General features: G+C 44.8%; 2 protein-coding genes across 4 annotated transcripts in view; one reads left to right on the top strand and one right to left on the bottom strand.

The window, feature by feature from the left end:
- Positions 1-4,913: 4,913 nt before the first annotated feature.
- On the top strand, positions 4,914-13,574 carry LOC106611244 (beclin 1-associated autophagy-related key regulator). The gene is made up of 9 exons (XM_014211245.2): positions 4,914-5,411; positions 6,111-6,173; positions 6,316-6,358; positions 6,504-6,585; positions 6,834-7,071; positions 9,976-10,205; positions 10,460-10,668; positions 11,622-11,707; positions 11,794-13,574. Exons 1-9 carry the CDS (start codon positions 5,128-5,130, stop codon positions 12,092-12,094), a joined length of 1,536 nt encoding a protein of 511 aa, XP_014066720.1. The 5' UTR covers positions 4,914-5,127; the 3' UTR covers positions 12,095-13,574.
- Positions 13,575-15,737: 2,163 nt separating this feature from the next.
- The window catches only part of LOC106611243 (F-box only protein 34), a 31,897-nt gene continuing 21,984 nt past the window's right edge, over positions 15,738-25,650 (bottom strand). For all 3 annotated transcript variants that reach the window (XM_014211241.2, XM_014211243.2, XM_014211242.2), the window contains exon 3: positions 15,738-19,760. In XM_014211241.2, the coding sequence (XP_014066716.2) occupies positions 17,165-19,760 (2,596 nt within the window). In that variant the 3' untranslated portion in view covers positions 15,738-17,164. The remainder of the gene's footprint in view (positions 19,761-25,650) is intronic.

Below are 25,650 nucleotides of genomic sequence, written 5' to 3'. Positions count from 1 at the left end.
CGCTCGTTCGAACGTTAAAACACATCGCTTGCGGTACGGTTTTGGAAACATAAGGAACATATCAGATAAATATACCAAAAGGTTCAATTACTACACACCTTTATAGGGTTCCCACGTGGCCATATTACAGCGCTTGTTTACGGAAGACCGAGGCAGCCACCTGTGCTAATTAGCTATCTAGTGTGCTCCGAACACCTGCGTAAGCGTAACTCGGAAGTGTAGTTCGTCAACTGGATGCACACACACCATATGGATCTGTGCAAAACTGCTACAGTAAGTGCATCATTTATTTATTTTTGAAAACCTTTCTCGTTGATATTAAGGGGAATATCCGCATGTTTCAAAAAAGTTTTGCAAGTGATGATTACTAAAATTAAAACAGCATTGGAATTGTAGTCCACATGCAGTCAACTGTGTGGAGATAACTACAGAGTTTTCGAGACCTAGTAATAATAAATCATGCTTGTTTCCATATCAGAGAGTACATTACAGGTGTGAGTTACACTGATCCCATCCACATGTAATGTAAACTAACGCCCGCGACCCCTCATTTGAAGGCCCTCAGATAAATTTCCAATGTACTGTTGCAAGTTGGGGTCTAAACGTACTGTTGCAAGAGAGAATATTAGAATACACAAGGTGCAATTCAATGTGCTCCCGCACATTGGCAAACCGGCTATCTGCATTGTGTCCCACCACCCACCAACCCCTCTTTTTACGCTACTGCTACTCTCTGTTCATCATATATGTATAGTCACTTTAACCATACCTACATGTACATACTAACTCAATTAGTCTGACTAACCGGTGTCTGTATATAGCCTTGCTACTGTTATTTTCAAATGTCTTTTTACTGTTTTATTTCTTTACTTACCTACACACACACCTTTTTTCGCACTATTGATTAGAGCCTGTAAGTAAGCATTTCACTGTGAAGTCTACAGCTGTTGTATTCGGCGCACGTGACAAATAAACTTTGATTTGGCATCAGCAGTTTCTCATGTCAGCCATTGATAGTCACTCAATTAGCCCATGTCAGCTAAAATGATTTAGATTGGTAAATTAGTCTAGCGGCCAGCTTTCTAAATGTAGTAATCATGATTGAATTACAGGCCGGGGAGCCCATTGATGTTAGTCTGTCTCACTCAGATATCATTAAAACCTGCAAATATTCCTCTCTGCCTCATGGCAAAATTAGTAGAATTGCATGAAATTAGTTATAAAATCGCTAAATCTTCTCTCTACCCCATCTCAAAATGTGTAGAATTGCAGCAAACTTTCTTTAAAACGGCATCATTTTCTCTACACCCCATGGCAAAATGCAGTATGTAACATTACACAAAACAAAGACAGTAGCTGCAGTATGAAAATGGTCTGAAACTACTTCTCCAATAGAAATCCCTGATTACACTTTTAGACGATGTGATGGCGACGTTGGCTAGCTAAACCAAAGCTTTTTTATAACCAAACCTCTCTAAAAATCTATCTGTGGCTAAAATTCATGCCTATATACACATCATCGGGTCTGACGGTCGACTCGCACCGAACTGGGCATATGCAGGCCGTCAAATCAAAGGCACCCCTTCGATATTTTATTTATTTCACCTTTATTTAACCAGGTAGGCAAGTTGAGAACAAGTTCTCATTTACAATTGCGACCTGGCCAAGATAAAGAAAAGCAGTTTGACACACAAAAACACAGAGTTACACATGGAGTAAAACAAACCTACAGTCAATAATATAGTAGAAAAATAAGTCTATATACAAAGTGAGCAAATGAGGTGAGATAAGGGAGGTAAAGGCAAAAAAGGCCATGGTGGCGAAGTAAATACAATATAGCAAGTAAAACACTGGAATGGTAGATTTGCAGTGGAAGAAAGTGCAAAGTAGAAATAATGGTGTGCAAAGGAGCAAAATAAATAAATACAGTAGGGGAAGGGGTAGTTGTTTGGGCTAAATTATAGATGGGCTATGTACAGGTGCCGTAATCTGTGAGCTGCTCTGACAGCTGGTGCTTAAAGCTAGTGAGGGAGATAAGTGTTTCCAGTTTTAGAGCTTTTTGTAGTTCGTTCCAGTCATTGGCAGCAGAGAACTGGAAGGAGAGGCGGCCAAAGGAGGAATTGGCTTTGGGGGTGACCAGAGAGATATACCTGCTGGAGCGTGTGCTACGGGTGGGTGCTGCTATGGTGACCAGCGAGCTGAGATAAGGGGGAACTTTACCAAGCAGGGTCTTGTAGATGACCTGGAGCCAGTGGGTTTGGCGACGAGTATGAAGCGAGGGCCAGCCAACGAGAGCGTACAGGTCGCAGTGGTGGGTAGTATATGGGGCTTTGGTGACAAAATGGATGGCACTGTGATAGACTGCATCCAATTTATTGAGTTAGGGTATTGGAGGCTATTTTGTAAATGACATCGCCGAAGTTGTGGATCGGTAGGATGGTCAGTTTTAGGAGGGTATGTTTGGCAGCATGAGTAAAAGATGCTTTGTTGAGAAATAGGAAGCCAATTCTAGATTTAACTTTGGATTGGAGATGTTTGATGTGAGTCTGGAAAGAGAGTTTACAGTCTAACCAGACACCTAGGTATTTGTAGTTGTCCACATTCTAAGTCAGAAGCGTCCAGAGTAGTGATGCTGGACGGGCAGGCAGGTAGCGATCGGTTGAAGAGCATGCATTTAGTTTTACTTGTATTTAAGAGCAGTTGGAGACCACGGAAGGAGAGTTGTATGGCATTGAAGCTCGTCTGGAGGGTAGTTAACACAGTGTCCAAAGAAGGGCCAGAAGTATACAGAATGGTGTCTTCTGCGTAGAGGTGGATCAGAGACTCACCAGCAGCAAGAGCGACATCATTGATGTATACAGAGAAAAGAGTCGGCCCAAGAATTGAACCCTGTGGGACCCCCATAGAGACTGCCAGAGGCCCGGACAACAGGCCCTCCGATTTGACACACTGAACTCTATCAGAGAAGTAGTTGGTGAACCAGGCGAGGCAATCATTTGAGAAACCAAGGCTATTGAGTCTGCCGATGAGGATGTGGTGATTGACAGAGTCAAGCCTTGGCGAGGTCAATGAATACGGCTGCACAGTATTGTTTCTTATCGATGGCGGTTAAGATATCGTTTAGGACCTTGAGCGTGGCTGAGGTGCACCCATGACCAGCTCTGAAACCAGATTGCGTAGCGGTAGCGGAGAAGGTGCGGTGGGATTCGAAATAGTCGGTAATCTGTTTGTTGACTTGGCTTTCGAAGACTTTAGAAAGGCAGGGTAGGATAGATATAGGTCTGTAGCAGTTTGGGTCAAGAGTGTCCCCCCCTTTGAAGAGGGGGATGACCGCAGCTGCTTTCCAATCTTTGGGAATCTCGGACAACACGAAAGAGAAATTGAACAGGCTAGTAATAGGGGTTGCAACAATTTCGGCAGATAATTTTAGAAAGAAAGGGTCCAGATTGTAGGGGTCCAGATTTTGCAGCTCTTTCAGAACATCAGCTGACTGGATTTGGGAGAAGGAGAAATGGGGAAGGCTTGGGCGAGTTGCTGTGGGGGGTGCAGTGCTGTTGACCGGGGAAGGGGTAGCCAGGTGGAAAGCATGGCCAGCCGTAGAATAATGCTTATTGAAATTCTCAATTATAGTGGATTTATCAGTGGTGACAGTGTTTCCTATCCTCAGTGCAGTGGGCAGCTGGGAGGAGGTGCTCTTATTCTCCAAGGACTTTAGTGTCCCAGAACTTTTTTGAGTTTGTTGCAGGAAGTAAATTTCTGCTTGAAAAAGCTAGCCTTTGCTTTTCAAACTGCTTGTGTATATTGGTTTCTAACTTCCCTGAAAAGTTGCATATCACGGGGGCTGTTCGATGCTAATGCAGAACACCACAGAATGTTTTTGTGTTGGTTAAGGGCAGTCAGGTCTGGAGAGAACCAAGGGCTATATCTGTTCCTGGTTCTACATTTCTTGAATGGGGCATGCTTATTTAAGATGCTGAGGAAGGCATTTAAAAAAAAAATAACCAGGCATCCTCTACTGAAGGGAGATCTTGAGATCACTGAGATCTTGGTTGAAAACAGCAGAGGTGTATTTAGAGGGCAAGTTGGTTAGGATGATATCTATGAGGGTGCCTTTGTTTACGGCTTTGGGGTGGTACCTGGTAGGTTCATTGATAATTTGTGAGATTGAGGGCATCAAGCTTAGATTGTAGGGTGGCTGGGGTGTTAAGCATGTCCCAGTTTAGGTCACCAATCAGTTCACATATGGTGTCCAGAGCACAGCTGGGGGCAGATGGTGGTCTATAGTAGGCGTCAACGGTGAGAGACTTGTTTTTAAAGAGGTGGATTTTTAAAAGTAGAAGTTCAAATTGTTTTGGTACAGACCTGGATAGTAGGACAGAACTCTGCAGGCTCTCTCTGCAGTAGATTGCAACACCGCCCCCTTTGGCCGTTCTATCTTATCTGAAAATGTTGTAGTTAGGGATGAAGATTTCAAAAAAGTCGTAAAGCCGTTTTTGACGAAAATTAAAACGTGTCTGTCACTCACGAGGTTAGAGTAATAGCAAGCTCAATTACTTTAAACATTGGCTCGAATCTTGGTTTCACTTCTCTCATTTACTTCCCAAACCCCGGACTGGCCTGCTTGGGGTCTGTTTCGCAAGCGTTCCCAGAAGTCTCGCGATGTTGCGCCTCTGGGTTTAGAGACTAGTACAAATTGGGTGGCTGCTAAAATGTTTCGCTCGCAATTTGGTGATGAGTTGTTTTTTGTGGCCCCAACCACCATCAAAGTTGTCCATCCCTGCCCTACAGCAAAGCTTATATCCATCCGTAGTATAGACCATATAAAACCAAAGATTAGCTACATTCAAAAGTAAACAGATCTGTGCCTAGTCTCAGATTGTATGTATGGTCACGTGACCATACGTTCATAAACAAACCATGACACGCAAAAAAAAAACAGTGACACAGTTTGCTAGCTAACGTTAGCTAATAGCCGCCTTTGCCAAATAACCGAAAATGAAGACTGCATACCCGTAACGTTTACAAGAAGCAACGAAGAGTGTCAGACCGTATACCAGTAGTTATGTAGTTAGTTAGCCAGAGAAGCAGTCATTTAGCTAGGTTAGCTAGCGCTTGAACGGCAGTTCCATGGCATCCTCAGCGGGAAGCGAAGTCCGAGCCCTCGGCCCTAGCGAAGGGACTTTGGGAGCACTGCCCGGTGCTCGGCCACCACTTCGCTCGCACCACCTACACACCACAACCACCGCAGGTTCCCCTGGATCTCTGATGGTGGAGTCGGTGGACGACGCGGAGGGTCTGTATGTCGCGGTGGAGAGATGTCCTCTCTGCAACACCGCCAGGCGCAGACTGACTTGTGCCCGATGCATTCAGGCAGGGGATTTCGTGTACTTCGACGGTAGAAACCCCGAACGGTGCGTGTTAACATTTAGCAAACTTCATAACACGGCTCTAAGTGATGTCACTGATGACAATTTATGCGGCATCATCAGCTAAGATTGATTTTAGCACTCAACAATTGAACAAACATGATAGCTGGCTAGCTGTATTTACAAGAAGCTAGCATTGCCATAAAGAAATACGTTAGCTCTTAGCACTAGGTTGTTGTTGTTAGTTGGCTAGCTAGCAATGTAGTTTGTTTACAAGAGAACCATGGAAGGTTACACCCAGTAGGGCTGTTTGGGGTACATAACACTAGCTAGCTATATGTTATGAATAATCAAGCCAGTTGAGCACAAACCTTATCACACTAAACCGTGTAGCTTGCTAGCTTCCTAACTTTCTAGTGTAGTGAAACTAAAAATAACTGTCATGACATGTGGTGTCATGGCTCTTTGTTAGTGAAGTCGTGAAGGGCCATTGGCCTAATACTTTACTTACATTGGCATGTTCTATCATGCTTTTGTGAGTTTCCAGAATTCAATGACTAGCTAGTAGTCTAATGGCAGTTAATTTAGTTTTTCTATAGTTAAATTAATCTCAACTTGTTTTTGTAAAGTAGCTAGTTCTAAGCCACTCTTTCTCGCTCATTCTGCTGAGCTGCAGTCAGAGAAGAAATGAACATGCCATTGGGTTATTAATGAAGTCTTTTCTCTCTCTTTTTTGTTTTATAGATACACTGAAAAATTGATAAGACTTAAAATGCTGAAGGAGAAGAAAGAACTTCTTGAACAGAGGTAAAGACCAGTTGCAGTTAAAAGATAATGAATATGTTGAATAATATCTTACTACTTTGCTGTTATGTTCTCAACCGTTTCTGCATACAGGAATATCTAATTATATTAATCATATGAATAAATCTACACACTCTTTCCCCAGTGTCATTACTGCCATGGATAAGAAGGTCCAGGCAGATCAGCTGGTAAGTTAAGTTATGACAACACACGAGAACATGATAAACTTAATTTACTCTGCCCTACGCGATGTAGCCTCTGTCTGTCTGTGTGTTTCTATGTGTCAATATCGTGCCTATTCTTTTCAAATCTAATGTGTTCGGTTTCATTCAGAAATGGAAGATGATGTCATGCAAGATGAAGATTGAGCAGCTGAAGGAGGCCATTGGCTGTGGGAACGAAGAGGTGAAGAGTGGTGAGTTACATGGCCCCAACGGACATTCAAATCAGTGACTAGTGATCCTAGATGTTTACATTTTAATGTATTGTCTTCTTTATACTTTCCGCGTTATGTCTTTATGAAACCTGGCATTTGAAATAGTGGAAGACATTTGATGCTTCCCAAATGGCATTATATTCCATATATAGTCCATGACTTTTTCCATTTGGGATGCGTCCATTAAACATATCAATCAACATAGTATCCGTCCCTCTCCCTCGCAGGTAAGGACCTGCTGCTTCGCTCCCAGGAGGAGAGCCAGAGGCTGCAGCGGCGGGCCAGCCGCCACCAGGAGAAGAGGGACAAGATAGAGAGGCACAACCAGCGGCTGGGAGAACTGCTGGAGAAGAAGGGCAAGGAGCTGCAGGGTCGTCAAGATCGCCTGGCTGAGGTCCGCAAGGGACACATCCTGGAGCTCACTGCTCACATCTTCCCCACACAGGAGGAGAAACAGGGCAGCAGGTCAGTGACGCTGTACCTCATGCAGCAGGGCCGTATATGTAAATATATTTCATAAAGGATTCCCAATTTCTTTTCTCAAGTTGAAAAATAATAATTAGTCACCTATTGGATCTGCAACGTTGAACATTTTATTTTTGTAAACTTAAGTTTACAAATGTAATTTAAAAAATAAAGACAAATGCTTGGACAATTATTGGCACCCGGAGCTAGTACCCAGAGCTAGTACTTGGTTGTACACAGCCTTTGGCCAAGATAACTGCAGACAAACGCTTCTTGTAGCAATCCAATGAGCTTGCTACACCTTCCTACTGGCACACTGCTCTAATTATTCAATGTTTGAGGAGTGCCCTCCACCAACTGCTGGGTAAATAGAATACCCTGACCGAATCCTTTGACGGTTGAGAATTCTGACCACTGTTAAAGTGCTCACAATCTCAGAGGACCTGAGGAGGGGTTAGAGATCAGGGGTTAAGAGAAAGCCAATTCCTACTTTGGCCGTCTCTCCTTCCAGTTCTCTGCTGCCAATGACTGGAACGAACTACAAAAATCTCAAACTGGAAACGCTTATCTCCCTCACTAGCTTTAAGCACCAGCTGTCAGAGTAGCTCACTGATCACTGCACCTGTACATAGCCCATGTATAATTTAGCCTAAACAACTACCTCTTTCCCTACTGTATTTATATATTTATTTTGCTGCTTTGCACCCCATTATTTCTACTTTGTACTTTCTTCCACTACAAATCTACCATTCCGGTATTTTACTTGCTATATTGTATTTACTTCGCCACCATGGCCTTTTTTGCCTTTACCTCCCTTATCTCACCTCATTTGCTCACTTTGTATATAGACTTATTTCTCTACTGTATTATTGACTGTATGTTTGTTTTACTCCATGTGTAACTCTGTGTTGTATGTGTCGAACTGCTTTTCTTTATCTTAGCCAGGTCGCAATTGTAAATGAGAACTTGTTCTCAACTTGCCTACCTGGTTAAATAAAGGTAAAAATAAAATAGAGGTTGTGAGGGAGGGGGAAGAGGTCCTGCGATTCCTCATCAGCAACATGGTTTCCCTCACTCCCCAAAAATAAGTGCGCATATGCATATGGCGACAGACAGACACATACACAGCCCTAAGAAGAAAGGAAGCGCACAGAAGTCAAGTCAGTTATCCTCCCAATGTCTGTACCACTACTCCTCAGAGACCTCCCTGGGTTTCTTATAAACTCAGCAAAAAAAGAAACGTCCCCTTTTCAGGACCCTGTCTTTGAAAGATAATTTGTAAAAATCCAAATAACTTCAGATCTTCATTGTAAAGGGTTTAAACACTGCTTGTTCAATGAACCATAAACAATGAATGAACATGCACCTGTGGAACGGTCGTTAAGACACTAACAGCTTACAGACGGTAGGCAATTCATGTCACAGTTATTAAAACTTAGGACATTAAAGAGGCCTTTCTACTGACTCTGAAAACACCAAAAGAAAGATGCCCAGGGTCCCTGTACATCTGCGTGAACGTGCTTTAGGCATGCTGCAAGGGGGCATGAGGACTGCAGATGTGGCCAGGGCAATAAATTGCAATGTCCGTACTGTGAGACGCCTTAGACAGCACTACAGGGAGACAGGATGGACAGCTGATCGTCCTCACAGTGGCAGACCACGTGTAACAACACCTGCACAGGATCGGTACATCCAAACATCACACCTGCGGGACAGGTACAGGATGGCAACAACAACTGCCCGAGTTACACCAGGAACGCACAATCCCTCCATCAGTGCTCAGACTGTCCACAATAGGCTGAGAGAGGCTGGACTGAGGGTTTGTAGGCCTGTTGTAAGGCAGGTCCTCACCAGACATCACCGGCAACAACATCGCCTATCGGCACAAACCCAAAGTCGCTGGACCAGACAGAACTATCAAAAAGTACTCTTCACTGACGAATCGCGGTTTTGTCTCACCAGGGGTGATGGTTGAATTTGCGTTTATTGTTGAAGGAACGAGCGTTACACCGAGGCCTGTACTCTGGAGCAGGATCGAGGTGGAAGGTCCGTCATGGTCTGGGGCGATATGTCACAGCATTGTCGGACTGAGCTTGTTGTCATTGCAGGCAGTCTCAATGCTGTGAGTTACAAGGAAGACATCCTCCTCCCTCATGTGGTACCCATCCTGCAGGCTCATCCTGACATGACCCTCCAGCATGATAATGCCACCAGCCATACTGCTCGTTCTGTGCGTGATTTCCTGCAAGTCAGGAATGTCAGTGTTCTGCCATGGCCAGTGAAGAGCCTAGATCTCAATTCCATTGAGCACGTCTGGGACCTGTTAGGTTGGAGGGTGCGGGCTAGGGCCATTTCCCCCACCAGAAATATCAGGGAACTTGCAGGTGCCTTGGTAGAAGAGTGGGGTAACATCTCACAGCAAGAACTGGCAAATCTGGTGTAGTCCATGAGGAGGAGATGCACTGCAGTACTTAATGCAGCTGGTGGCCACAAGATACTGACTGTTACTTTTGATTTTGAACCCCCCCCCCTTTGTTCAGCGACACATTCAATTCTGTTAGTCACATGTCTGTGGAAATTGTTCAGTTTATGTCTCAGGTGTTGAATCTTATGTTCATCCAAATATTTACACATGTTAAGTTTGCTGAAAATAAAGGCAGTTGACAGTGAGAGGACGTTTCTTTTTTTGCTGAGTTTAGTTTATATACTGTATTACTCCATGGCTGGCCGGAATATGACTCAGGGCTTTTAGTTTTCTTCAAGGACAGGACCAATAGTCTCTGTCCAGGGATTTGATGCTTTAACAATAGACATCAAGTATAGGCCTACATTAATCTATACTGCCCTCTCATCTACTGGTTGAAGAGTTTTGGAGATGTTCCACTCTGCTCCTCTGTCTCTCAGGGACCCAGCGGACATGTTGTCAGAGTGTGACCTGGCTCTGACCTCCAGCACGGTGAGTGAGCTGGCTGAGGCCCGTCGCACCACCTACCTGTCAGGACGCTGGATCTGGGACGACCAGAATGGAGAAACCAGCATTAGCATCACCGGACCCAGGGTCACGCTGCCTAGCAACGGAGACTGCTCCCCCTATTACAGCTGGGTGGAAGACAAGAGCACCAATGAGGGGCCAGGTAGGACTTTTTAGCAAAATATGTTGTATTAATGATTACATTTGCCATTTAGTGCACGTTTTTATTCAAAGTGACCTACAGTACAGTTAGTGCACACATTTTAATATATATTAGTATACTTTTGTAGCGCCACACACCAAAAAAAACTACTAGCTGATTGAGAGGAACATCTTGTCCTTAGAGATGAACAATTGACAATATTTACTTGTACTGTGCCAAGGCTATTTGTGATCATTAAGAGCTTTCATTTCCAGAGCTGGACCACATCAACCCAGCCCATACCATCAGTGCAGCTCTCTGCTATGCTACCCAGCTCATCAACATCCTCTCTCATATCCTGGATGTCAATCTGCCCAAGAAGTTGTGCAACAGTGAGTTCTGTGGTGACAGCCTGAGTAGGTACAGGTTCACCCGTGCTGTCACCAAGCTCAACACCAACATCCTTCACCTCTGCTTCTCACAGGTACTACAGAGCATGGTTCCTCTACTTTTTTCCCCTTGTCATTGTTCCGCTGCTGCTCTTCTGAGTTCTAAGCAGTGTTCGGGATAGTTCACCCAAATTTACAATATGACACATTGGTTTCCTTACTGTGTAAGCACTCTATGGACAAGGTATGACAGAAATCCATGCTTTGGTTTATTTTCCCTGGCATGGTTTCTACATGCTAAAGTTTTAGCATTCGTGGCACAAATCCTCTTCAACTCATGGGACCGATATTAGCATCTTTTGCTCATGTCCAAACAATCCTAAAGTATCTATAAAAAAAAAAAAGATATTGTGAAACTCTACAAAGTCACTTATAGATGTTTTGAACGTGTGAAAACTGTAAATATCGGTCCTAAGACTTGAATGCGATTTGTGCCACAAATGCTAAAATGTCAAGAGGTAAGATGGGTATTGATTTTGAGACATGACCTAGTATTTTACTATACGTGTTTGATTTCATTATACCTTTTTATACATGCATACATAATGTGAAATTCCTGGTCTTATTTAGATTTTGAACAAAAACAAGCGTATCTCTGTGAAATGAGTGTACTGCAAGCTTTTTTACATTAATTCAGTGAGTTCATTTGGCTTTTTGCGATCTGCGGAAACAACTTTGCAGACGACCACCACAGCCATGTAAAATCCTCAAGTTGCTGCGAGAAAGCACACTGCTATGTCAACAGAGCTCAGCGCTTATTATCAGATGTATTAGACCACGAAATCCAACTTTTGGGATATAATGGTAATATGTTATAGAAAGACCCTACAGAACCATTCAGAACATGAAGAATCATGTGTCTTTGTACAATGTATTTTATGACAAGGACGTGAGATTACATCACCAATGCACGTTTTCACCCACTCTGGGCTGAGTCGGTGGACACCCTGGACTAACCAGTTGTGTGTGTGTGTGTTTTCTCCTGCAGCATGTTGAGAGTGAGCTGCTGCACCCTCACCACACCCTGAGGAATATCATGTTCCTGGTCTCTCCCGACAACAAGAACCTGGGCAGGTAAGAAAATCCCTGGTCAAAAGTAGTGCATTCTATGTTGATAAGGGTGCCATTTGGGACGCAGACTATCTCCTCCCTCTGTGCAGGACGGGTCCATACGAAGTGACTGCAGACCTGGAGGACTCCATGGAGCTTGTTGAGCCGGAGGCGGCTGGCCCGGCGGAGGAGAGCGGGGACGAGATGGTGACGGATGAGGAGACAGACCTGGGGACAGACTGGGAGACGGTCCCCAGCCCACGCTTCTGTGACATCCCCTCCCAGCCCATGGACCTGTCCCAGAGCATGGCCATGCAGGTGTCTCAGCCTGTGGGCCAGGCCGGGGGCATGATATCCTCAGCAGCTGCCTCCGTCACCTCCTGGTTCCGGGCCTACACCGGCCAGCGCTGAGGGAGAGAAGCCTGGAGGCTCACTGGCCAGGGTTGTATTCATTAGTGCAAAAATATATATAAATACATGTTTTGTAATGTAGAATAAAAACTAGGGTTTCTTATTGGACAAGTTAATTTCGTCCCTCCTTGTTTTAGTCCATTTGGTTTCTAATGAATACACCCCAGGACAGGCTGGACCACTGCTGGAGCTGTACAGAATACCACATACCCAAACAGAGATGGTTCTGTTCCATTCTCTGCCTGTAGTCAACTCCTGCCCTGCTCTGCAACCACCAAGAAGGGATATATTTTATTTTTTTTATTTTTTTTACTAGAAAAGTTGTCATTGAAATAGCAGCAGTGATTCTTCTGGTGAAAATGTTTATAGTGAGAAAGACTGACTTTTGGGGAGGTTGTTGTTCAATGAGTACTCTCTCGCAAGACTTTGGGTGCTCTGCACACTCCATCCCAGCGATTGTGAGAAGACTATTCAAAGAGAGACTGGACTGGCAGTTGCATTAACTTATGTTGATTCAAAATGTCAAGACTGAGGAATGCCACAGCATTGTACTGGATATGGGACATACAAATGTGGCTTCATTCTATCCTGTTATTTTCCTCCTGAGATCTGGACTGTCCATCCTTATTGTCAGTTCTTAATGTTTATTTTATTTGGTCAAAAGTAGTGCAGCATCTCAGTGCTAGAGGCGTCACTACAGACCCTGGTTCGATTCCAGGCGCCGGCCTATGAGACTCCCAATTGGCCCAGCGACGTTAGGGTTTGGCCGGGGTAGGCCGTCATTGTAAACAAGAATTTGTTCTTAACTGATTTGCCTGGTTAAGTAAATGAAAACATAGGGAATAGAGTGCCATTTGGGATGCAGTTGACTACCTTCATGCTGCATTAAACAAAATGGTTCATGTAAGGGTTGTGTTTGAGTACTGACAAATGCCAAACAAGGGGCATGACCTTCGTGTTCTTCTCAAAATTATGACACTTTCTTTGTTTTTACTTCAATTGCTATTTACTTACCGGTCGGGTCTGTGTGATGGCAGGAGAATGGGGCAAAGAACCCCACGGAAGCAGTTCAACTTTGTACTTCTTTTGGGGGGGTGACCTAGTGGTATCTTGTTTTCTTTTACATTTTTATTTAGGGCTCTATTCAATCCATTTTGTGGAAATTTGGCATCACAGCCCAATATAAATTTTAAAGGCAATGTTCTAGCATTGGCGGAGACTACATTCATGGTAAATGCTGCATATGTTGGCTCATTCAGACATTACCTTTAAATAATTTATATTGTGAAATCTGTATCGCTTCATTTGATATGGATTGAATGGAGCCCTTATTCTTTTTATAGTAATGTTGTGTTTGTGGGTCTTTTCTACTACAGGTGGACAATGACATATAGGTGGCATAAATTAGAAGGATATCAAGGGACACATCTTTGGCTTACTTCATTTGTACACTGAACAAAAAATAAACTCAACAAGTAAAGTGTTGGTTTCATGAGCTGAAATATAAGATCCCAGAAATGTTACATATGAACAAAAAGCTTATTTCTCTCAAATGTTGTGCACAAATTCTGTTTACATCCCTGTTAGTGAGCATTTCTCCTTTGCCAAGATAATCCATCCACTTGACAGGTGTGGTATATCAAGAAACTGATTAAACAGAATGACATTACACAGGTGCACCTTGTGCTGGGGGACAAAAGGCCACTAAAATGTGCAGTTTTGTCATGCCACAGATGTCTCAAGTTGAGGATGCATGCAATTGCAAATTGAATGTTCATTTCTCTACCATAAGCTGCCTCTGTTGTTTTAGAGAATTTGGCAGTATGTTCATCTGGCCTCACAACCAAAGACCACGTGTATGGAGTCATGTGGGTTTGCTGATGGCAACGTTGTGAACAGAGTGCCCGTGGTGGTGGGGTTATGGTGTGGGTAGGCATAAGCTATGGACAACGAACACGATTGCATTTTATTGATGGCAATTTGAATGCAGAGATCCTGAGGCCCATTGTCGTGCCATTCATCTGCCACCATCATGTTTCAGCATGATAATGCAAGGATCTGTACACAATTCCTGGAAACTGAAAATGTCCCAGTTTTTCTATGGCCTGCATACTCACAAATGTCACCCATTGAGCATGTTCGGGATCGACATGTACGATATCGTGTTCCAGTTCCTACCAACATAAAGCAACTTTGCACAGCTATTGTAGAGGAGTGGGACAACATTCTACAAACAGCCTGATCATCTTGATACTAAGGAGATGTGTCACGAGGGAAATGGTCACCAGATTCTGATCCACGCCCCTACCTATTTTTAAAGGTATCTGTGACCAACAGATGCATGTGTTCCCAGTCATGTGAAATCCATAGATTAGGGCCTAATGAATTTATTTCAATTGACCGATTTCCTTATATGAACTTTAACTCAGTAAAGTCTTTGAGATTGTTGCGTTTATATTTTTGATCAGTATAGTAGCTGTATCCTACTACTGCCTGTTCTGTATTGGGAGACAATTTCTCTCCTTTAGTCATCCGTCTGTAAATCCATGTCTTAAGCGGTTGGTTTATTTTGTTTTTGGGGCTTGTGGAACATTTGGAAATCAACGGTAAAACAGATGATGCAAAAACGTCACAATAAGCACCACTTCCATAGACAATTTGAATGAAGATCTCCAATGACGTAATAGGTTGTGTAAAAAAAGGATTCATGTGATTTCTCTTCCATAAAAAGTCTGATTTGAACCAGAAGCATGTGTTAAGTGGAGTCAAGTGTTTTGTACAACTATGTTCAGATGGACTCAAGAGCATAAGTGTTAGCTGCACTGCAAACCCCAAACTATTGTAACCAGTTGCTTTATAGAAAAACAGGTTCCACAGTTGACGAAGGCTACGTTTACACAGGCAACCTTTGCTTGCTGGTAAATCTATTTTGTATGGCAGGCAAGCACAGACTACGGTGTACTTGAAATACACAAGGCCTGCTAGTACTCAGATTTAGGAGAGCGCTAACAAGTTTGGATTTAGATGATCAGCATCAAAACCACTGGCAACCAGAGGATATTTTAATGCATTTTATTGCCAAGCCTTATTCATCCCCTAGTTACTTAAGGGCACCTGAAATAAAATAAACAATTATTTCAGGAGGCAGACAAGTCCAAACCTGGTTCATATGAGCACCCTTTGGTACATTGCTTACTCATCTCACCTTCCCTTTTAAAATGGACAGTCCAGACCCTTTGAGAAAGCAATTTTTATATTAAATTATAAAATTGACAAGCAGTAAATCTCCCTCAACTGTTTGACATGACTAAATATCAACTTCCAGAAATTAATTTTCACAGCAAGGCATAGATTTAGCTTTCATAATTGTGTTGTGCTCTTTTCCAACACACCTGGACCCTAACCAATTCCCCTCGCCCCAGTGAAAGGCAAGCATATCAACCAGCTCTACAGTACAGACCTTAAGTTGTGAAGAACACAACGTTGACAATTGAATGTTACTGAATGACCTCAAGATGTGATAAATGGAAAGGAGTGACGTAAGGCTGGAGTCCCTCCATATATTCAGTAAAGAAAAATACATTTTATGTTGTAACAGTTACAATTCCTTTCAGTTTAAAAGAGACAATGAAAAGGTAGGGTATGACAGTTAAAACCTCCGAATGAATGCGCTTTATTGGAAGTAAAATGCATTTACAGAGAATACAGCAGGAATATACAACAAAGTAAAAAAAATAAAATCTGGGAGCAAACTACTTTGAGAGACCATTATTTTTCCCATTTGTCATCAAGCCTGAATCTTTTTCTTTTAGATCATGTCCAGTTAAAGTCATTGTAAAGAACAGAGACACTGAGGTGACATTTCCCATGTTTCCCTTCAAGAAGTTATAGCAATATAAAAAGAGGGATATTAATAACAAACTCGTCCCAAATGGCACTCTTTTCCCTATATAATAACGCACAACTTTTGACCAGAGCCTTATGGGCCCTAGTCAAAAGTAGTGCATTATATAGGGAATAGTGTGCTATTTCCAACACACATAAACATAAAAATAAATGGTAGAGAAAAAAACTGAGCGGCTAATAAGCATATGGGTTACAGACTGGGTTATACATCTGGGACCCGCTGCAAAAAAACAAAACAGCCAATAATAAATTCAGCAATATACACATGACAGGGTAAATAGCCTTTTTCTTTTTACCAAACTGAAGCTAATAAATGCATTCAAGTCAAGTCATAGATACTCGTGCTGCTTGTCACTCATTCTCCCTGTTTTTGATATAGGACTCTGTAGGACTATGTACAATGTAAACACAACCGGGCACAGAACAAACTAGTTTCAATCAGATCCAAAACCGACAACAAAGCCTCTCTGACCCGGAGCCTGATACAGTGGAGTGGGGATATAGATTCCGTTACTCAAATGGCGCCCTATTCCCTATATAGTGCACTACCTTTGACCAGAGCCCTGTGGGTGCCTTATATAGGGAATAGAGTGCCATTTGGGAAGCAACCGGGATATGGAATAGGGTTGATTCACATTTAGCATAAACCGAGGACCTGCAGCCATGTATGTATTCACTTAGACAACATAATACACACACTGAGTAAATCACTTGTGGGTTGGATACACTGCATAACGTTGATAGGCTTTACCTTGACTAAAGTATCTATTCCAATGTAACGGTCGGTGATGCATAAGGAACAAGTTACGGTAAGGAAGGACACATTAAGCATCAAGATTAATTAAAGCTCTTCTCTTCAACACACTTATCAGAACCAGAGTTTATGCTTCAACCCAAAACATTGAAGCAAGTAAATAGAATACCCTGACAGAATCGTTTGAGGGTTGAGAATTCTGACCACGGTTAAAGTGCTCACAATCTCAGAGGACCTGAGGGGTTAGAGATCAGGGGTCAGAGGTCAGGGGAAAAGGAAGAGATCCAGCGATTCCTCATCAGTATCAGCAACATGGGTTTCCCTCAGACTCCCCACAAATAAATGCACATGCACATATGGCGACAGACAGACATCAGCCCTCAGACAAAATAAAGCACACAGAAGTCAAGTCAGTTCTCCTCAGAGACCTCCCGGGGTTTCTTATAGATTGGCATGTTTATACTATGGAAGGCGGGCACCCAGCGGTTGTCATGGAGACCGACATTGCAGCCGGGCGTGTCTTTGTGGGAGCCGTGGCAACACATCCAGTACCCGGGGCCGTAGGGCAGCGCCTGGCAGTAGGGCTTGTGGTGCCAGCGGCAGAGGGACACGTCTCCGCGCCCGTACCGCTTTTTACACTGCTTGCAGGGATCGTCTTTGTAGCGGGGGTCGCACACCCAGCGGGAGTCCGCGGGGCGCACGCCGTAGCTCTCGATGATGAACTTGAAATAGTGGCAGGTGCACTTGAGTGCGGCCAGGCTGTCTGTGGGCAGCAGGCAGAAGATCTTGATGATGATGTGGTGAGGCAGGAAGGACATGTACTGCTGGGGTTCCAGGAGCAGCTGGATCTTAAAGCGCATCTCCAGGAACTCGTGAGACACCAGGCGGCGCAGGGGGAAAGGCACGGTCTCACACCGACTAACATCACTCCCCTCTCCCTCACTCACTGCCTCTTCCTCCTCTTTGGCCCAGTTCTCACTGTGTGATATGGGTTCAGGGAGGAGAGAAGTGATAGAAGGGTCACGGGGCTGAATCTTGGAGGGTTCTGCTGAGTCTCTGGTGGGTTTAGGGCTGGATTCCATGTCCTGGGGGGTGTGGCTGGGAGTATTGTCTGTGTGTGGGAGTGTGTGTTCAAGCACCACCTGTGAGGGCAGAGGGTGTGAGAAGAACAGCATGCCTGGGAGGGGCTCCTCATACTGTAGTTTACTACTGCTCTCTGTACTGCTGGCCCTGGCCTGCTCTGACAGGAGCTGGAAGTGCAGGTTCTGCCCAGACTCCACAGCCCTGTTCTTCTGCTGCCCCAGGTCCTGGGCCTCACAGCTCTCCTCTGGCTCTCTGACGACAGAGGCACCACACCCAGAGTCCACGCTGCGAGACGGAGAGGCTGAATCAGAGGTGCTGGAAGCCAACTGGGCAGCTTCACAGCAGCTGCTGGGAGCTAGTTTCTCCGTGTGGCTGGTGCTAGCAGAGGGATAGCCAGTAGAGGGACTAGCGTGGCGGTGCGGCACCCTGGTCGTCGTCTCTAGTCCATGGTGGGGCCCGGTGGGAGACTGAGGTGGAGGTGGCTGGGCTGAGATGGAGAAGGCATCTGCTCCTGCCAGTAGTACCCGGCCCACCCTCCTCCGCAGGCTGTTGTTGCGCGAGAGGCTATTGTTGCGCGAGAGGCTGTTGTTGCGCGAGAGGCTGTTGTTGCGCGAGAGGCTGTTGTTGCGCGAGAGGCTGTTGTTGCGCGAGAGGCTGTTGTTGCGCGTGAGGCTGTTGCGTGAGAGCTCTCCCCCAGATCTGGACCCTTCCCTTCTAACACTCTGGTGCTTCAGGCACTCTGACTCCAGCTTGGCCACCATGTCTGACACCTTTACAAACTCTGCCTCCTCATCTGTCCCCTGGGGGTTCGGGTCTGGGGCTCTGGGCTGCTGAGGCTCCAGGGACAGCCCCCTGGATAAGGTAATGCTTGTGGAGCTCCGCAGAGACACAGGCTTAGAGTCCACCTGCTTGTCGCTGGCTCTCTGCTCCAAGAAGGCCACCAACTCCACCACAGAGAGAGCCTTGTCAGTCCCAGTCTCACTCACCTCCTCACCCTCTACCCTACACACCTGCTCCCCACCCACCCGTACAACCACCTCCCCACACTCAGGCACTCTGGGGCTCTCTCTGAGGCAGAGGGTCACCTCTACAGGGCTGTTCTCAGTGGGGCTCAGTGTCTCCAGATCTCTGGATGACTGTCCGTCTCGGTCCTGGTGGTGCCCCTGAGACCCTGACCTCCTCCTGCGCTTGGCCACAGAGCCACCCTCGTCCTCCCAGCAGCTCTTCATCTTCACAGACACGGTCCTCACCGGGCTGCTGCTCACCAAGTCCTCACCGGCCTCTCTGACAGGCTCTCCATCACCACCATTCACCAGGCTGCCACGGCACTGGGGCGAGGCAAAGATGGCGATCTTCTCCTTGGTGTTGCCGGGCTTGATGACAGCCCAGATTTCCAGCGGTCCCTCTCTGTCCTCCCCTTCATAAGAGATACTGAAGGAGGCCTCCTGGTTCTCAGAGCCCACTGAGCCTGTAGAAGAGGTGGTGCAGGAGGAGGTGGAGAGTAGCAGGGAGGAGGGGGTGTTGCAGGAGGTGGTCTTGGAGGTTTTACTCTGGGCCCAGGTGGCACTACTGTGGAATACATCTCCCTCAGACTCACTCAGCCTCGAGGTCTGCAGCCCACTGCCACTGTTGCCGTGGTTATTATTACTGTTGTTGAGCTGGTTGGAGCCACTGTTGTCATTACTGCAGCACTGCAGGGTGTTGGTGGATATGACACTGAGGGGGTAGCAGGCCGTACCCTGGCCTAGCCCGTTGCTTATCGGACCAACCAGGGCCACTTCCGGGCGGACCCCCCACACTGTCCTCTGTGACAGGACCCCCTGCTGGATCACATGAAGGCCTCTCTGGCTGTCTTGATTGGACTCCAGGTGGAGCTCTTTCTTCTGCAGTTTGGGATGTTGCTTGAGATGCATGGCTGCAACCCTGGAACAGAAGGAAATTAATAAGTTATTGTGGTGCATGTGATGTGACCGTCTGACCAGGGGGCTGTTCAGGAGGATGCAATGTCAGAGAATATTCATAGAAGGCAGAATAGATATTTAAGTCAGCTCTAGTGATTATATTTGTATCTGACACATTCTGAACATTTTGCTCTTGGCACGGAGATGCAGAAGGAGAGGAGACGAGGCCAGGAGAACGTTTGCCGTGCCTGTGCCTAACAAACCCCCTAGCAAAACCTCCCTTAGGGAAACACTAACAGTGGAAAAGAGCTGGGCTTGCCTTGAAGACTACTGTAGCTAGCCAGCCTACTTTAGATTGGCGTAAGATGGCGTCAAGTTTGCATTAGAGGTTATTAAAGTAAAGACTCAACCATTTAAAAATGTTATATTGTTTTTGTGCGTCTCTGAGTGATGTTCTATCAATTTCCTGTGTATCTGAGTTATTGGAGTTCAAGCAGGCAGAAATCCTTCCGGTATGACATAGCACTGTGATAAAGCAATGCTCTCACTACACTGGGAGTTAATAGGAATAAAACTTTTAGATGTATGATAGACGTTTTCACCATGTCAGATTTCAATACCGGCCGATGTTCTAACATGGGAGAATGTCTTCCTTTGAATGAGTCCTTGATGATATTTTTGCGATATTCCTAAGAGAAGTTTGTAATTGAACAGAGGGTCTAACACATTTCTCCTGTCTGTCTGCCTGCCTCCTCAGTCCAGGGTGCATTGCATGGTGCCATTGCAAATGTCAGACTCCACTGTGTGGTACATCGATCTGCAGGTTGAACATGGTGAGATTGTAGACTCCTAAATTGATAGTGCGGTTTGTTAAGGCGATTTTACAGCTAACTAGCTACAGTTTAAGTCAGAAGTTTACATTCGTTGGAGACATAAAAACTTGTTTTTCAACCACTCCACAAATTTCTTGTTAACAAATTATAGTTTTGGCAAGTCGGTTAGGACATCGACTTTGTGCATGACAAGTAATTTTTCCAACAATTGTTTACAGACAGATTATTTCACTTATAATTCACTGTATCACAAGACCAGTGGGTCAGAAGTTTACATACACTAAGTTGACTGTGCCTTTAAACAGCTTGGAGAATTCCAGAAAATTATGTCATGGCTTTAGAAGCTTCTGATAGGCTAATTGACATCATTTGAGTCAATTGGAGGTGTACCTGTGGATGCATTTCAAGGCCTACCTTCAAACTCAGTGCCTCTTTGCTTGACATCATTGGAAAATCAAAAGAAATCAGCCAAGACCTCAAAAGAAAAATTGTAGACCTTCACAAGTCTGGTTCATCCTTGGGAGCAATTTCCAAACGCCTGAAGGTACCACGTTCATCTGTACAAACAATAGTACGCAATTATAAACACCATAAGACCACGCAGCCATCATACCAGTCAGGAAGGAGACGCGTTCTGTCTCCTAGAGATGAACGTACTTTGGTGCGAAAGTGCAAATCAATCCCAGAACAACAGCAAAGGACCTTGTGAAGATTCTGGAGGAAACCGGTACAAAAGTATCTATATCCACAGTAAAAGGAGTCCTACATCAACATAACCTGAAAGGCCGCTCAGCAAGGAAGAAGCCACTGCTCCAAAACCGCACTAAAAAGCCAGACTATGCTTTGCAACTGCACATGGGGACAAAGATCGTACTTTTTGGAGAAATATCCTCTGGTCTGATGAAACACAAATAGAACTGTTTGGCCATAATGACCATCGTTATGTTTGGAGGAATAAGGGGGAGGTTTGCAAGCCGGAGAACACCATCCCAACCGTGAAGTACGGGGGTGGCAGCATTATGTTGTGGGGGTACTTTGCTGCAGGAGGGACTGGTGCACTTCACAAAATAGATGGCATCATGAGGTAGGAAAATTATGTGGATATACTGAAGCAACATCTCAAGACATCAGTCAGGAAGTTAAAGCTTGGTCGCAAATGGGTCTTCCAAATGGACAATGACCCCAAGCATACTTCCCAAGTTGTGGCAAAATGGCTTAGCCTCTTTGGGTTAGGGGGCAGTATTTTGACATCTGGATGACAATCATGCTCAAAGTAAACTGCCTGTTACTCAGGCCCAGAAGCTAGGATATGCATATAATTGGTAGATTTGGATAGAAAACACTATAGTTTCTAAAACTTAAAATGTCTGAGTATAACAGAACTGATATGGTAGGCAAAAACCCAAGGACAAACCATCCAGAAAAAAAAGAAATAATTCAGCCCACCATTGATTCCTATGGCTGTCATTTTTAATATTTAGGGAAAAGCTCCCAGATTGACATCTAGTGGAAGCTCTAGGAACTGCAGTCTTTAGAAAGAGTTTCAGGCTCGTTTTTGGAAAAATTAGCTAGAATTTGTAGTTTTTCTAAGTGGCTCCCATTTTGGCTGTAGTGTTTATTACGTGTTCTGGTGAATGTGCGTACTTTGCTGTTTATCTCCGGTAATGACAATAACGATTCTCCGTCTTATAGTTTATTAGGGTACCACCTGCGGTTTGATTATAAACATTGTTTGACTTGTTTGGAGAAGTTTATTGGTAATGTTTGGTATGCATTTTGAAGGAGGGAAACCGGTGGATTATTGCATGAAGCGCGCCAGCTAAACTGAGTTTTTGGGGATATAAAGAAGGACTTTATCGTACAAAACGACCATTTGATGTAGCTGGGACCTTTTGGAATGCCAACAGAAGAAGATCTTCAAAAAGGTAAGTGATTTATTTTAGTGCCATTTCTGACTTTTGTGGCGCATCTGCCTGGTTGGAAAATGTTTTTAAACAATTGCAAGGCAACGCTACCAAATACTTAGAGTGTATGTAAACTTCTGACCCATTGGGAATGTGATGAAAGAAATAAAAGCTGAAATAAATCACTACTATTATTCTGACATTTCACATTCTCAAAATAAAGTGGTGATCCAAACTGAACGAAGACAGGGCATTTTTACTAGGATTAAATGTCAGCAATTGTGAAAAACTGAGTTTAAATGTATTTGGCTAAGGTGCATGTAAACTTCAACTGTACTTCACATGCTGATATTAACTTTGGTAGAGAGCATTGTGGGTGTTGTAGTCTACTTGAGCTACAACAGATTTCCACAATGATTTTCATGTTGCTACCAACATTATGACAAAATGAAAAAAATGTCAAGAAAAAAACATTGTTCTCACATGGTGTTATGTAACACTAAATTATAGTAATGGGTGGTTTTGGGTGGATTCTTCCTTCCTAATGCAGCCTGTTTCCTAAGCTTATCTATGAGAGATATTTCATCCTAATGATATGACGGGGAGAAGGAGCAGAGCTTCATGCCTTGGAATGGATGGCTCAGAACCAGGTGACCCTACTGTTCACACTGCAGACAGTTTTAGTCCCAAATGGCACCATATTCCCTACATAGGGCTCTGGTCAGAAGTAGTGCACTAAATAGGGAATAGGGTGCCATTTGGGACTCATTAAGTGTCTTGGTCATGGAGCGGTGTGTCACACTAAACCTCAACACAAGGACTGCTGTTCCCCCAGCCCATCCTCCCTCTGCTCTGACACAATGGGTGCAGAGCCTTCAAGTCAAGACACAGCTGGGCCCTTAAACAGGCCCTCTCAGCTGACCTAGCCCCTGATACACCCCTAACACACACACTAAATTCAAGAGCTTTATTGGCATGGGAAACATTGCCAAAGCAAGTCTCTCTCTCTCGCTCTCTGTCACAGACACACAGGACAGGACTTCAAGCAGCCCCAGTGGGACAGGACAGACAGCAGACAGGCCCTAGCCCTCACAGCCTTACAGGCACAAGTGCATATAAGGCATTCTTCACTGCAGCCCTGGAACTCTGATAATGGGGGACAGAAGGGAGGGGAGGTGGTGCACCTCACGTGACCAATTCAGGGATGGCATGCAGGGGTGGGGGAGGTGTTAGAGGGCAACAAGGTGACAACAAAGGCACTGGCTGCTTCTCAAAATGGCACCCTATTCCCTATATAGTGCACTAATCTCGACCAGGGCCCAAAAGGTATGGGATGCACACTGCTTTCTAGGGGTGGGGTTGGCTTCATCTACTCATTGGCTAGCTGGTGAGTGTGTAAAGTAGTGTGTCAAGGAAAGAAAAATTGCAGCCTGTTGTTGTGTGTCCTTGAAAGGCCTGCAGTAGCCCCCCCGTCACTCTCCTCTCCTTTCTTCTCTCCCACCAGTCCCAGTGTTCTCACTGCTCTATGGAAACCGACAGAAGGAATTCATGTGTCAGGTCAGTATCACGTTGTGTGTGTATACACACACACACACACACACACACACACACACACACAAAGTTAAGAGTGCCACCAACGTCAACATGGCTCATATAATATCTCCATGGCAACAACTACACTAAGACTTGCACTACTGGCAAAATACTCCAACTTTCACTTCCTGGTTTCAATGACAACACTGCCTTGGCAGCACTTAAGCAGGCAGGAGGCTCAGCTTTCAAGCCAGGGCAAAGATTGTGTTCCTCATTAACCCAGATAAACCAGACTAATTCACCATGTCCCAACAGTCTGTGCCATTGTCATGCCAACTCCTTATCATTCATTGTCATGGCAAACAAGGGGTGTATGCCTGGAGAGGAGCCAACTCAGGAGTGTATTATTCAGTGAGGTGAAACATTCAGAAACCTTGCAGAAAGAAATGTAAAGAATAGAGATGCTGAAATGACTCCCTATTCTAGATGACAGAATTATGTGTTGTTCTACACAATATATTTCCATGTGAATGTTTTGTAATGTTGTAGTTGCACCCTCCTAAACAGGCCCCTGGTCTTGCTCGCCAAGTTTTACTGTTGCTTATTATTACACAACCTGGCCAGAAGAGACACTTCCCCTTCCCAGCAGCACTCAGACCCTACACTACCCCTTCCCAGCAGCACTCAGACCCTACACTACCCCTTCCCAGCAGCACTCAGACCCTACACTACCCCTTCCCAGCAGCACTCAGACCCTACACTACCCCTTCCCAGCAGCACTCAGACCCTACACAGAGGCTGCGTCTCAAATGGCACCCTATTCCCTATATAGGGGTCTTGTCAAAATGAATGCACTATATAGGGACTAGGTGCCATTTGGGGGACACCCCCTACACAAACTCTACTCTGACATTTCTCAATGCCTTAGACTGTGCCTAAAACACATCAGCGCTAATGGCAATTTGAGGGAAAAGTCTAACTTAGCGTTAGGTAAAAAGAAAACAAGCGGTCTGAAGTGAAAAGCACAACAGAGCTGGCCCTGGGTAGACTGGGGGGTGAGTCATGGGCTCTGATGGGGTGAGCTCATGGATGAACTCAGCGATAGAGAGCAGCTTCAATTTAACAACCTTTTTTCGCTCTCTCTCCTTCCCTCTTTCAAAAGTCCATGACTTCTTCAGCATGGGGTGCTGCCAGGGAACTGATCCAACTTCAAAAGTATGAAGTCACATGAGGGTCTGTGTCCCAAATGGCACCCTTCTCCCTATGTAGTGCACTACTTTTGACCAGAGACCTATGGGACCTTGTCAAAAGTAGTGCACTATATACGGAATAGGGTCAATTTGGGACAAACTCGAGCAATCAGAGTCTGAGGCTCTGCCTGCTGCAATTATGGTGTAACATCACATCATGTTCTTCCTGAGGCGAGGCAGGGAGCTAGTGGGCTTCAGACCTGGGTTCAAATACTACTCTTGGGCTGAGGCTGCCTGAAGCACAGCACGGGGCTGTGTCAAAGAAATGGGTCGTCATTTACATACGAGGTAAACACAATATACTTTTCTGGCAAGGTAAACAAACCCCAAACAAATAAAGCTGTACGATTTGGACAAAATATCTAATTTCTATTTTTTGGGCCAGATATTGT

The sequence above is a fragment of the Salmo salar genome, chromosome ssa09, assembly GCF_905237065.1.
Source record: "Salmo salar chromosome ssa09, Ssal_v3.1, whole genome shotgun sequence".
Lineage (NCBI taxonomy): Eukaryota > Metazoa > Chordata > Actinopteri > Salmoniformes > Salmonidae > Salmo > Salmo salar.
Note: the sequence above shows the minus strand (reverse complement) of the source record. Positions and strands in the feature narration are given on the sequence as shown.